The following is a 14,554-nucleotide window of genomic DNA, read 5'->3' as shown; positions in this document are numbered from 1 at the left end:
CCTAAGCGTTGCGTGTAGTGTAATTGACGACGTCTCAGTGAACGTTTACTCGTAAAACGCGTTGGCGGTGTTTCGTAGTCGGTAAGTAGTCGCCGAGTAGTCGTCGCGCAAACTGCATTCATCGAGCTTTTCCGTTATACTCCTTGTAATTTCAGAGAACTTCAATTAGTTTCAGTGTTAAAAACCATACAACAAGAAAGAAATTATTCTTTATCCAATTGAATTCTCATAAAGAAACATGTACCTCAAGGTTGGTCAATTGCAGTTTTTATCAAAATCTTTCTAATTCGAGGTGAGTCATTGACAATACTTTATACACCGATGTTTAACACTGATGATTTAATAGCAATAAGAGACAGGTTGAAATTGCGAAGTTATCAGTAAAGTCATATTCTTCATTTTAAGAAAGGAATTTTTTAGTAGGAAATTGGTAAATATTGTTTGATATTGTTTTTTTTTTTTTTTTTAGAGAAAATTTATTTTAATGGTAGTTTTGGAAAAGCGTGTAGAAGAGTGGAACAGGTGCAAGAAAAAAGCCACATTGTAAACCCTTTCCTATCAATAAAAATATTAATATTGTTTTTCACTGTGTACGTTATCAGAGGTCTCTTATATGTACAATATAAAATTTTTGAATATCAATAGATGCTCCCAGATAATCAGGCCAAATAAAAAATAAAAAAAAGAAAACAAATAAAATTTTACGAATTACAATTTACATATTTCAATTTATATTCAATCATTCAATAGTCATATTTCGTATAAAATTTAATTAAGAAGAGAGTGATCGATTATCTTAATATTTAATGAATTCTGTTATAAATCATATTTATGAAATATTTTTAATATTATCTATTAATATTATCTATACAAACTATTAAAGTATTACTATTAAACTACAAGCTATTATTTGTCAATTCACTAATATTATTAGTTAGTACATTATTGTACAGGAAGACTCAGATATTTGAAGACTGATTATATGTATACATAGATATATGTTCAAGTAGAAAATAGAATAAACAGGATTTATTCTGTTTTAGTTTTTTTTTAATAATTTTTATTTCTTATCGTAACACAATACATGGACAAGATAATAAATAATTTCTTGGGAATTTAATTAATTTCTTTGATTTTTATTTGGTGTAATCACGTAATTGGAATTTCCTATGTGCGATGTGGCCTGTGATCACATTTGATCGCGTAACTGATAATGTTATCGCTCCTTATCAGCATGAGAAATCGACACACTTACCATTTTCGTTTCTATCGTATATTGGCGAAATATTAAATATTAAATATGTGTATAATTGTATAATAATCAAATGTATATATTTAAGTTATTGTTTCCCCGATGAGGTTACAAGGCTCACGTTATCTTTTCTCACACACTACATCAAACACCATCTTTTTTACATTAACTTAACAACTAACTTACACCTATGGTATTATCTACACATATGTACAGATTGAGTCCTGCCGCCACATTCTACTCCTGTATGCATGTATTAAGTATATAATTGTATAATAATGAAATATATTGAATACAAAATTGTGTATAAGTAGCGTCTGTAGATAGTCATTCCAACAAAAGAAACAACACACTTTCATATAGTGTATTACAAATTTCGAACTTATACCAAGTGATTGTTAGTGGTCATGGGAACAAGTTCTTTGTGTATTTATAGATTTAAAACAAATTCCATGCTCAGGGCTCACTTCATAGGATCCAATATAATGGTTTAATGATTGTATTTGTCAGATGTCAATCTTCACAAGGTGGATTCGAACCGCGAATCAAGTATTTGCAAATTTCGAAAATCTACTTGCAACTACTTCGACGTTTCAACGTATCTGATTAATCGCTTGCAGATAACAATCGAATCACGTTTCAATCGAATAACAATCGGCATTATCGTTTCATTGAATTCTTTTAGCAAACTTAAAAAATTAACTTTGGTAAAATTATAGGTGATAAACGGGATTCCTATAAATATCATTTAAATGGCTGCACCTGTATGTAACTATTTAAGAAGAATTGCCGAGAAAACTGATTTTAAGGGAATGGAGAATTTCTGATAGGTTGCCCGTAAAGTTTCAAATTTCTATTCTAGCATATTATGTTCGATTCTACTTGAGATTGCCCTTTTTCTTTACCAAAGCATTCGTGAAAGATTCGAATCTATTACGTTTAGATTCAAATTTCAATTTCAATTCAAATAGATTAAAAAGGATTCGAATCTATGTTGGACGATGTTTAAGCGTTCAAACTTGAGTGCATCATTAATTGCGAGCAATTTGTTGGAAGGCAGGTTTGATGCGATTACTTTATTATGCGAACTATACATATTCACGAGAATACGTAGTACGAAACAGGATGAGAAATGATAATCTACCAGGAAATGACACTATTTCATCTTGCTACAGGGAAAACAACAATTTCCAGTTCTTAAAAAAACCATTACAGTTTTTATGATAACTCATTAAACGATTAACGACGTAATAATGAAATTAAAATTATAAATCTTTGGTTTAGAAACGTGAAATAATGGAAAATATTTTCTAGATAAAAGTCTATCTTCAATTGGAATGAAGTTGTAAAGATAACTACTCAATGTACGTGATAATTAGAATGTCGACCAAGTCACGTAAAAAAACGATGTTTTGTAGTTTTTAATTATGTGCTCTTGAAGGCCTAACGCGAACACGCAGGTTCATGAACAATCAGATTATGTCATCACTACCATATTTGCGTGTCTGCAACCTATTTACATATATAAAAAGTCTTACCTCATTGTGTAAGAGAAAGGTAAATATTGCGAATCTTTGAAACACATTTTATTATTGTATATCTATACATATATACATATATGTATACAAAAAGAACAAGAAACATCTTACATAATTCTAATTCTACATATCGGGCGTTAGAGAAATAAATTTTTAAGTTTAAATAATTATTCAAATAAAATTTTGATTTCATTTGTCATTTGCTTAGTTAATTTATCTCAATTTATCTTGCTTTATCTTAAGTAAGATAGTATTTGAGTAATAATGTATTTCTTAACTGCCGCATTATGCGATTCGATGAAATGTTTCAGTTATTCGAATCTTTCCAAGGCAAGTATTTCATTGTAAATGTATTTCTTATGCACGAAAAACATTTGTTTGTTATCTTCTATCTTCTATTATTATTTGAAATAATCTAATATTTCTTGAATAAATTATTTGAAACTAATCTATTTCTCAAATGAAATGTTGGAATTAATTCGCAAATAACTTTATTGTTAAAAAAATTTCTTTGTTACTTTATCTGGTGTAATTATTTGACTTGCTCATTTATTATGTTCATTTCAAGTAAAAACTGCTCAATCCTGCATTCAAATATCTTTATGTGATTACATATGTGTATTTACATATTGTATTTATGTAGAACGGCTATAAAAAGCATGTGTTTTTCAATGAAACATTTCACTACCAAATTACACGCACACACATATATCAAGTCATACGAAAATACGTACTACTACATGATATGCAACTTAATATATTTAGACCTAATTAATCAGTATATAGTAAATGCTACAATAAATATAACAATGTACAAATGCTTTTTGTAGCCACTGTATATCAAAATCAAAAGTGTGTTTACACGTATATAGGGAAATATCTCGTTACTTTGTCGACTTTCAAATATATAGTGTTTTGTTTCTTTTTTGAATTGTATTCGATATACATACTTTACTAGTTTGAAAGAAAACCAGGAAAGAGTTGCCAGAAACTTATATTTCTTGTGTTACATTGTCTAATTTATTTCATTTCTCTTTGTCAGTAAAAATTATATTAAAATAAATTGAGAATAAAATATATTTGTGTTTTTCTAAAATTTTCTAAAATTTCTAATATAATCTACTGTTTAAAATGAAACATTGAATTATAACGTAAATTTTCTTGCTTATAGCTCGTAGATTACGGCATAGAGTTGCTCTTTATGGATACATTGCCGCACTATTGCCGCAGATCAGCTTGATGAAGACAAGTCGAAAATGTAGAACCAAATTTTTTCATAGGGTGCTCGTTTTCTTTCGTTTCTGAGAAAATGAAATTTGAAAATTGATCAAGCACGCGTGTGCCAGGCTTATTCTTAGCTTTTTTTTTTAGCAAGGCTCCAAACGGGCAAATTCTGTTCTACATTTTTCACTTATTTCCGCGTGTGGAATAACCTCCTGCTGTGCTATCCAACTCGTGCCCAGTTTTTCAAATTCGATTTTCTCGAAAACAAAGCCTCAAATGAAAAGAATTTATTCTACTACACACTTTTAAGGTGCTTGTTAAAGATCAGAATTGGATATTTACTTGAGTTGTTTCGAATAAAAATTTTACATAAATATCTTACTTATGTACTCATAACAAATTGTCCCCTCTATTTATTCGAACAATTCGTTATTATTTATTTGAATAATGATTGCAAAATTGTTCGAATAATAATTAGTTGTTTCCGTTTCTTAATTTTGTAAGAGTATCCTTATACGATTTTTTACGATTAATTTATCAGTGAGCGGTATACTTTATGATCTCAGCTTTGAAGAGAGACAATTGTTAAACACAATATAATAACAATTGGACAATAAAACGTGAAAACATATTTTACATAGTTCAGTATAGTTCACATATTTTTACTTGGTTCATTTGTGATAGAAATCCAGATAAATAAATTTCTATACAAATAATTTCTTATTCAATGGAATATTTATACATTAACGACGAATACAGCTTTATTCTTTATTTCTACCCATTATCCGAATTAATATTACTCAAACAAAATTTTGCCCAAAAAAAATTCTGTTATTATAAGATTATACCACAGGATTTCCAAAATTAATGACAAGTTCGAATGCGGAAGGAAGGGCGTGGTTATATGGAATTATTTCATGCGTCGTATGTTGGAGGCACACCCTCGATCTACCTACGCGTACTACCCACCGTTTTTGTCTCACTGTAATTTTCTCATATTTCGCATATTATCGACCTGTTCTTCTCTTACGTCGTATAAAGATAACCCCACCGTACAGATTTTATTGTTTTTATCATTTAAAGCGCATAATAATTTATCATTAGAACAATCAATTTCTAGTATATGTTTAAATATACTATAATTTACTTAAATATGCCATGTTTGAATAATTATAATTAAGATAAAGGCTACAGAAAGAGGAGAAACTTGTGTATGAATCAACGAATAAATTTCTTAAATCTTGTAAATCGACGAAAATAATTCATAATTCACAGATATCGAGGAGAAAATTTCTCAAATTGTTGGAGTTGATATATTTATCTTTCTTTTTTTTTTTATTTTTGTAAAGTAGGTTCTTAACAATTTTGTATTTCCTTATATTTTCTAAGAACTTATGAAAAATTCGATAATTTTACATTGTTCGATATTTTTCGATATTTTTTAACTTCGATTTTACGTAACGTGACATTGTACTTTAATAGATTATTATAAAGTACACGATAGAAATTGATGACGGTTTCCCACTTTCTCTGTGAAAGATGTAAAGTACTGATGTAAAGATGTCTAAGAGGAAAGTGTGATGATCTCAGTTTCATAGGGTCGAGTGGTTTCACAAATTAGGAAACATAATTCCATCGTTTCAATTTAAACAATTATTCATCGTCGTGTTACAATGAATCAGACGGAAAGTATTCTGTGGTTACCATTTCAACCGCATTGATATCAACGCTGATTAAAATTACTTTGAAATGTCATTAAAGCATCCAATGTAGGTACTATGACCTTAGAGAAAGTCTTTCTTTTATTTTAAATTCATAAAAGATATAAAAACCAAAACCACTCGAGACTCAAAGGGCAAAATAGATTTAAAATTAATTAAAAATTAGGAACATCTATGTATATAAATATATCTACCTGTTATTTTTTATATTTCATCAAATATAATATTTGATTGAAATTATTAATGGAAAAGAACTATGAATTAAAAGAAGAGCAAGAGAGAATAGATTTCATTTATTTTTCGAAATTAATGTAAATTAATGTAAAGAATCCTTAATTTTGTTAGTGTATAGCGTATTAAAGGAACATTTGTATCGTTTAAGTGGAAATATGTACTTTTACTTAATTATGCATCTCAGATCAATGTACGCATATCATTAAGCTTTATTGATATGAATTATCAATTTCTTTCATTTTTCTACAGCTGAATAATGTGGCGGATAATGGAATTGGCCGGATGACAAAAGATAACTTGCAACGTTGACTACTGATAAAAACGGCCCCAAATTAAGCGGCAAGTTGACAACGAAATTGTAGTAGACTCACAGGGATTGAATTTATTTCTGTACGCGATGTGCAATAACAATAAGGGTAACTAACAAACAGAACATGCTATTTAAATATATAAAACGATTTTTTACATTGCAGACATTTAATTTAATTCGATTTAAGAAAACTAAAAACTTATGGAGAATTCAAATATTGAGTGAGTGAAGATTGAAAATACGTATATACATATTAATATAACTATCAACAGGTGGTAAGAAAAATTATGACAATGAAAAAAATGCTCGTTCCTAACCCCCACTCCTTTAGTAAAAAGATAAACTGTATTTTAACGCATTTTTTTTTTATTATAAGTTAGAAGTAAAAAATGTAGAATGAAATTTTTTCGTTTAAGACTTCGTTTTCAAGAAAGTAGAATTTAAACGTTTTTAATCTATTACTATATAGCCTAATTTTAAATTTATTTAATTGACCAAAGAAGGGACAAAACATCAATTGAAATACATTATTTACTATATAATAATTGACATTACATATTTGAAACGTTTGTTTAAAAATTATTATTCAAAATAAATGATTTCTTAAAATTTTGAATTAGACAAATTAAAGGATTAATTTAAATGAAATTACTTTATTGAGAAAAAATATGTAACTAAATAATTTGTTAGAACAAAAAGAATTAAGATGGGGACATATAGAACCGAAAGAAAAGGAGTGACATTGATGATTCAAGATATACAGTAGCAAAGGCATGCACTTCGAAAACGCACGAACACAGCATATCTGATTCAGACGATGACTTATAGAGGACGAACCGCGGATATAGATACTTAAGTCATATAATATACAGAAGATAATAAATTTCAACAGCTTTGAAAAGAAAAATATTACTTTCGATTTTCAATAACGATATATTTCTTTACTTATATTTCACGAGACTTTAATTTATCTACTATTTATATAAAAAATCAAATTCTAACATAAAAAATATACTATGTAAAACTAAATTAGTAAATATTTATGCATATTTTATCATATACCGTACAATTATTTATTTACAGAATAATGCAAATTAATAAATTTTGCAATGTAATCCGAATTTATAATAAGTAAAAATTATAGAAAAATATATTTTCTATTCAAGACAAGATTATATTTTGAATGTCATCAACTTTGATATTATTATACATTAACAATACATGTCATATTTGTTCAATTATTTCATTATTATAGCAAAATGATAAAAGTGTACTACCTTTCGGTTCCAATTAATATGCGATACAGCAAGCAACGACAAGGATAGCCTTGGTATATGGTCGCCGGATGTGTTGGTTACCTTTCCAACAAAAACGGCATCAAAATTACAAACTAACTTTTTAATTCTGTTTTCTAATATTTCTATCAGAGTAAAAATTTTATTTTCTTTATATTTAATTTGATAGACTGCATATTTTTTACGTTTAATGTGATAAAAATGATTGAAAATTGAACAAAACAAAATGAAAAGTGGAAAAAGAATTATTAATTTTTAAAAAATTCAATATAACTATATTCTATTAAATATAATATAGACAAAATTGTCTTCTTATTTTTCAGAAAATAAAAATACAGTCTCCAGACATAGGCCAATCAAAGTCACAACAATTGGAGACGGTACTGTAGGCAAAACATGTATGCTTATTACATATACAACAAATGAATTCCCTTCAGAATATGTGCCTACTGTGTAAGTATTAAGTTTTTAATACTTACTTAACTTAAGTATTGGGTTTCTAAATAAGTATACCTTTATATTAAAAAATTTAATAACAAAATTAAATATTGATCCCATACTTATTTTAAGATAGAAGATGATATTTATAATGGTTTTAGCTTCGATAACTATGCAGGCACAATATGTGTAGATGGACAAGAATTTGATATGACTTTATGGGATACTGCTGGTCAGGAAGATTATGAACGAATCAGACCTTTATCTTACCCAAATGTGAGCGAATCTTTCAACTAATTATTTATTTTATCAATATTCCCTATATACTAATTATTTTTACTGAACATTTGTGTTATAACAATTTACTATTTCATTTCATTTTCAGACTGATTGCTTCTTGATCTGCTTTTCAGTAAATTCTCGCACTTCTTATGAAAATGTTGCGATCAAATGGCATCCAGAAATTAAACATCACTGTCCAAATACACCTATAGTGCTTGTTGGTAAGTATCTTAATCATTACTAATTTATTTGAAAAAGGTCTTATCTTATTTTATATCATATATTATATTTATATTTTATATTTCTTAATGGGTTTCATACCATATAAGGCTTTTGATAATTAGAAGGATAAATTTTCCATTATGCAGACAAATATATTTTTGAGATCAACATATCAATCATTTAGCGTGAATGTCTTTTCCTTTAGAGCTGCTTAAAACTCTTTTTCACACAATATATGTTGCAAGATTAGATAATTCACAAACTCTATCATTTATATTTTAAACTCTAATATATGTACTAGAATTAAGGCTAAATTAAATTTTTTAATTAAATTTTTTTATTCTTAATAGTACTGTGAACAGCACTGTTTGAGGCTTTCGAGTAAAAGACATGTTCAATTTCATTTCTAGTGCAGCAAACTTCTTCACGAGATCTAATGACACACTGAAACAGTTTTAGCATCATTATATTCTCTGTATAAGCTAGCTGCAATGCTGCTGAAACATTGGAAAGAAATTTCTTTTAGACATGGCCTTTACATGAAAGTCTGAAACAGTGTTATTCGCAACAGTGTTAAGTACCAGAATTCGTGCCATGAAAGGCGAAAGTCTCCTAAACTCATATTTTTTATTTTACTAATAGGTACAAAAGGGGATCTTAGAAATCAAGAAAATGTGGATACAATTACTTTCAAAGAATGCAAAAAAATGAAAAAGAAAGTAAAAGCTTATAAATATGTCGAGTGTTCTGCTTTGAAATGTGAAAACTTAGGGGAAGTTTTCACTGAAGCGATTCGAGCAGTACTGAAAAAACCATCAAGCAAACTTTGTTGTTCATTTTGAAGCTTAAGTTATAAAATAATATTTATAATTAATTAATAGGAAATATTGATTTATAGTAATATTAATGGATAAAAATATTAACTGTAAGATCTTTGGACCCTACAGTTCTCCTACATTTCCTTAATATTCAAAATTTAATAAAACGATTATAAATAATACCAAACAACAAATAATTCATATTTTGTAAATATATTAATGCTGATTACAGAATTAAGTAGACTTCATTGTACATCTGTATCATAGAATACCATTAATAAAAAGGAATTTATTTCATCAATATTATTAAACAGTCCTTTCAATGAAATGAAGATGAGCTTTTTTTATGGAATATTTCTTGTTAAAAAATTCTTTTTTCTTTATCACCTAACGGTAACAAATTGGAATAAAAATAAAATTTCCACTATGTTATGTATAATTTTTAAAAAATAATTTTTACTTATGTTTCATAGTCGTCCTTATTTACTATGTATGTACAGCTGTTATAGTTACTATTTTAAATATCATGTTATCTATCCTTAAATGCGATTAATTAAATACTAATAATTTTCTTATACATACAAAATTTAAAATTAAAAAGCAGTCATATTCATACAATTTTAACGTCCAAAAGCTCCATCAGAAAGTGGAGTTACTTTTTGTTGTATTATTTTACCATAGCCTCCTCTTCCACTATCAAAGTCTGATCTGTATTCATCTCTTACCTATAATAATATAATTTATTATATTAATAAATTTTAATGTGCTATAATTCTATAATTATATTATTACAGAAAATAAAGGTACATACTTGTCCTCCAGTTTTGCCTCTTCCATATTGCCTGCCTTCAATAAAACCAGCATCCCAATCTGTTCTAATAATTCTATCATCTAAGCGAGTGCCATTAATATATCGCATACAGTTTTCGGCGTCAGCCCTTTGATAATACTCAACGAAACAAAACCCACAAGGTGTTTTTTTATATTTATCCAATCCCATGATAATTCTTCTAATATCACCACATTTTGAAAATAGTTCATATATTTGTTCCTCTGTAGTATAAAACGATAAATTTCCAACATATAAAGTTGTAGAAATTCTTAAGAGCCTATCCTGCTCAGCTCTTGAACCCTGTAATACATAAATTATTATTAAAAAGAAATTAATACTAATAAATCGTTTATTGTTATTATTATTATTATTGTGATTACAATTAGCATTTTTGCTATTGCTTTATGTAATTTTTGTGGCTAATATTACTATTATTATATAAATGTTCTAGGAGAAAATCAAATAACTTTACCATTATGTTGGGTAATTTAATATAAATCAAAAGGGTCATACATACTATGGGTCTTGATTCATATGTTTTTGAGATAATCATTGCTTACTTTACTCAAGTAGCACACAAAATGGGAGTTGAAAGTAAATAACAGACTGTTTAACACATTCCATATAGGAGGATTTCTATGATTCTTACATTCTATATCAAAAAAAAATTGGAAACAATTTTATCACTTTGGTTTGAAAAATATCGAAAGAAATATAACGTTGACACATGTACTGATATCATTACAGAAGTGTTTCCTTCTCCTTGATACTCAATGTAATTCTATATTTCAAATTTTTCATTTCAATTCGGTGATTTAATTTCTATTTACAATTCCTCTTATATTTTTAAATGTAAAATATGCAGATATCTAGATTTTGTTCACTTTGAACTCCTTCTTTAACATATACAAGGTAAAAAAGAAAGAAACAGTAAGAAATACATAAAAAATAAAAAACTATTGCTCTATTCCAATTACGTATATGTGGAGTCTATTTTTTTAAATAAATCAAAATCCAATAGAGCAGGATCCATAGTGTGTATGACCTTTTTGATTTCCAAACATACTGATGAAGTTATTCCACTTCCTCTTGGGACACCCTGTATGGCAAAATAGATGTAAAGCATTACAATTTGAAATAAATAATATTATAAAATATAAGATACTATAGTAATTAATGACAAAAAATGCAAATATTATAGTGAATAATTAAAAAATAAACGAATTTAAATCTCATGTAGTTTATATCTTATGGTATTAAAATTTTCTCTTTATAAAATATTAAAATTAAAATATTTGAAAAATGTGTTATAAAACTAACCTTAAAATGTTGATCACGATATGAGCTTAATTCAACGGAAGGCGACGTTGATGGATTTAATTTTATTGTGGCCATTTTAAATTGTTATGAAAATATTTTCCTTCGTAATCTTATCACACTTAGAGATGTGAAGGCACCTAATCTCTCGACATTCAATTTTATTTAACCACACAAGACATCATTAAACAGTCTCGAAGCAACAAAACTATCGCCATCTATCCCCATGTAAATAATTCAATATATCGAAAATTATTTGATATCTTAAATTGTCTAATTAAAATTTAACATTAATGTTTTCAATATAATTGATAGTATCTTTACATAGAAAGCAAATCATAACAATTTCATAATCAAAAACTAAACCTATAAACGCATTTATATATGTTTTAAGAAAGTAAATGTATTTAGTAAAAGAGATACAATTCAAAACTAAGTTTGATATCATTAAATTTTGATTGTAAATTTATAATCATGTAAATATAAAATATGCATACCAATTTACAAATTCTACTAAATAATATTTTTTGATAAACCATAATATGGTGCTAACCCTTTGTTAAGTCAAATATTTGTGACATAAATACCACGATTATGGCTTTCACATATCGCGAAAATACACACGAAGAATTATGAATTACAAATTTTCCTGAATAAACTCAATTGAATTGCGAAAATTAAAATATATTAAAGAACAATAAAAATATTTTTTTTAAATATTTGAATCTTTTGGAAAATATTTACACGATTTTGAAATGAGTGGTAAATTACAAATTTCTGCTAGTTCACATGAAATTGCAGTTTCTAGTTCATCAAAGACCAGTGCTATTTCTAATCCTAAAGCTAACAATAAATGCTTTGAATTGTTCTTAAGCTGCTTTAGAATTAATTCCAAAAAGGAGTCCTTAGATGACATTGTAAATAGTAATATCAAAGAATATGATTATATTGTTGAGAAGCTTATAGTAAAACGCGTACCTTTCATTTTCTTTTCTATGTCAGAGAACGCTTTAAAGAACAAAATTAACCCTGAGAGTAAAAGTAATTCTATTAAAGATGTCCTGCAATTGCAAACAAGATCAAATAGTACACATTCAGCTGTGTCAGAAACCCAATCGTTATTATATTATTCTAATAGATTTGATCCAAATATGATATCCTTGCAAACTTCTAATAAATGTTTATACTTTGATAAAAATACATTTACGTTGAATGAAAGAAATAAAAAACACACATTATCTAATAATGATTACCATACTAGAATAACTGAATTGATGAATACTATGAGTAGTTTACATCCAGATTTGAAAGAACATGAAAGACCACCAAAAGATTGTTGTCCTTTAAATATGCCAAAAAACAAAAGTGTTATGTCTGCAAAAATGTCTCTTAAAGGATTAAGAAATAACATACCTCAGGAGCAAGAGATATTTAAATCACAATCTTTTGTTCAAGAAGCATTTTTAAAGAAAAAAGGTTTGTAGTTTCTTTTAATAACTTTGAAAAACTTAATAAATTTATTTATTTTATTTAAATTTTGTATTCTTTCAGAGTTTAGGAATGTAGATAAAATTAAATCAAAAAGTGATCAAAAAATTTATAGTTTGAATCAAATGGAATATATGAATTTGGATAATCTTCAAGCTAATTCTTCTAAAATTAAAAAGTCTAGTATTCAATCTGTTCATAAAGTTTCTTGTAACTCAGAAAATTCTGTGCAATCAATTATTGATATGAATCAAATGAATATAGAAAACAAACCAAATAATAAACAATTGCAATATAATCACCAATCTTCGATAAATCAATCTAAAACATTATCTGAGAACATTGTGAACACTGATCCTTCAAGTACATTATTAAGGTGGAATATCATTATAAAGCGTTGTAAGTCAAAAACATATTCTTCCAAAAAAATGAAAAAATATTTCAATATAAGCTAGCAGATTCAAATATGTATACAATAAAATCAAAATTAATTTTTTGGTATGATCAAATAATAAATTCAGCAAAATTTTTAATTTTTTATGTATATTACATAATGAAAATTGATGTTTTCTTTAAAACAATATCAAAAATATAATAAATAAAAATCTGATAAAATAAATATTTTCTAATAAATATCTTTAAAAACTATACATTGTTTTTAAGTTTTATATGAATTTAATGCTTTCTTTTTAGTTTTAATAAATTTCATATTTAAGTTGCATGATATTACATTACTACAATTACAAAACTACGTTATTAATTATTATATATGTAAGTTTAAAGTTTCAATGCTGCCATAAAGTATTAATCAATGTATTAATCGGATGTATTAATCAGTAACGCGCGCGCGTGTGTGTGTATGTGTAAAAAACATAAACAGTTACTTCAAATATGCTTAATTTTTCAAAATAGTAGGATATTTAATCCAAATTTTTAAATTTATAAATTGATATAAACTTCATAAATAAATAAATTTATAGAATAATTAAAGATTTGGAAAATAAAATAAGATAAATATAAAAGTTCATAATTGTTTACTGTGATATTAATATTTATTATGTATACATTATTTATTGTAACATCATAGTTTTATTGGTAAATACAAATATTTTTCATATTTTTTAATATTTTAATTTTAATTTTTTTTTTAATAATAGCAATATTTTGTAGAGATTCAGTTAACAATTAAAATTGTAATTATGTAAAATATGTTTCTTCAAAATAGAACATAATTATACATAGATAATAAAAAAGCAATAAATATATTTTTAACTCCATTAAAATAAATCATTTTTCTAATTTTTAAAAATATAAATAAAACCTAACCAAATGCTTCTTTTCTTTATACAGTTTTTGTGAATTGTATCTGATTATATGTTACATTATTTTTTATTATATATATTTATTTTCCAAAGTGATTTTAAATATATGTGTTATCAAAGAAGAAATTTCCTCTCTGATATTATCTCTACCTCATTCATGATCATATAAACAGGTCTCGATACTCTCTAGGAAAATCCGTTCGAAAATTGAATCGTGACTGGTTGGGAGAAATCAACATGGAAGACAACAAAGTTTGCGTC

General features: G+C 26.5%; 3 protein-coding genes across 16 annotated transcripts; 2 read left to right on the top strand and 1 right to left on the bottom strand.

Annotated features, from left to right (window-relative positions):
• Window position 1: 1 nt before the first annotated feature.
• Window positions 2-9,640, top strand: LOC122566835 (ras-like GTP-binding protein RhoL). 9 transcript variants are annotated; one of them, XM_043724657.1, is made up of 8 exons: window positions 2-81; window positions 170-292; window positions 2,567-2,809; window positions 6,219-6,385; window positions 7,898-8,027; window positions 8,174-8,288; window positions 8,398-8,515; window positions 9,159-9,640. In XM_043724657.1, exons 4-8 carry the CDS (start codon window positions 6,367-6,369, stop codon window positions 9,356-9,358), a joined length of 582 nt encoding a protein of 193 aa, XP_043580592.1. In that variant the 5' UTR covers window positions 2-81; window positions 170-292; window positions 2,567-2,809; window positions 6,219-6,366; the 3' UTR covers window positions 9,359-9,640. The 9 variants fall into 9 exon arrangements, with proteins under 9 accessions (XP_043580592.1, XP_043580589.1, XP_043580588.1 ...); XM_043724654.1 differs by lacking the exon at window positions 2,567-2,809; XM_043724653.1 differs by lacking the exon at window positions 2,567-2,809 and having other exon boundaries at window positions 11-81; window positions 156-292.
• A 112-nt stretch (window positions 9,641-9,752) lies between these two features.
• LOC122566836 (nuclear cap-binding protein subunit 2) lies at window positions 9,753-14,537 on the bottom strand. 6 transcript variants are annotated; one of them, XM_043724667.1, is made up of 6 exons: window positions 14,444-14,537; window positions 11,487-11,701; window positions 11,233-11,265; window positions 10,547-10,613; window positions 10,146-10,466; window positions 9,753-10,059 (listed from the first exon to the last, which is right to left on the bottom strand). In XM_043724667.1, exons 4-6 carry the CDS (start codon window positions 10,553-10,555, stop codon window positions 9,955-9,957), a joined length of 435 nt encoding a protein of 144 aa, XP_043580602.1. In that variant the 5' UTR covers window positions 10,556-10,613; window positions 11,233-11,265; window positions 11,487-11,701; window positions 14,444-14,537; the 3' UTR covers window positions 9,753-9,954. The 6 variants fall into 6 exon arrangements, with proteins under 6 accessions (XP_043580602.1, XP_043580597.1, XP_043580599.1 ...); XM_043724662.1 differs by lacking the exon at window positions 10,547-10,613 and having other exon boundaries at window positions 11,212-11,265; XM_043724664.1 differs by lacking the exon at window positions 10,547-10,613.
• On the top strand, window positions 12,225-13,487 carry LOC122566828. The gene is made up of 2 exons (XM_043724635.1): window positions 12,225-12,959; window positions 13,035-13,487. Exons 1-2 carry the CDS (start codon window positions 12,239-12,241, stop codon window positions 13,424-13,426), a joined length of 1,113 nt encoding a protein of 370 aa, XP_043580570.1. The 5' UTR covers window positions 12,225-12,238; the 3' UTR covers window positions 13,427-13,487.
• Window positions 14,538-14,554: the final 17 nt, after the last annotated feature.

Source organism: Bombus pyrosoma, linkage group LG4 (assembly GCF_014825855.1).
Source record: "Bombus pyrosoma isolate SC7728 linkage group LG4, ASM1482585v1, whole genome shotgun sequence".
Lineage (NCBI taxonomy): Eukaryota > Metazoa > Arthropoda > Insecta > Hymenoptera > Apidae > Bombus > Bombus pyrosoma.
The sequence above is the reverse complement of the archived record's forward strand: the minus strand, read 5'-3'. Positions and strand labels throughout refer to the sequence as shown.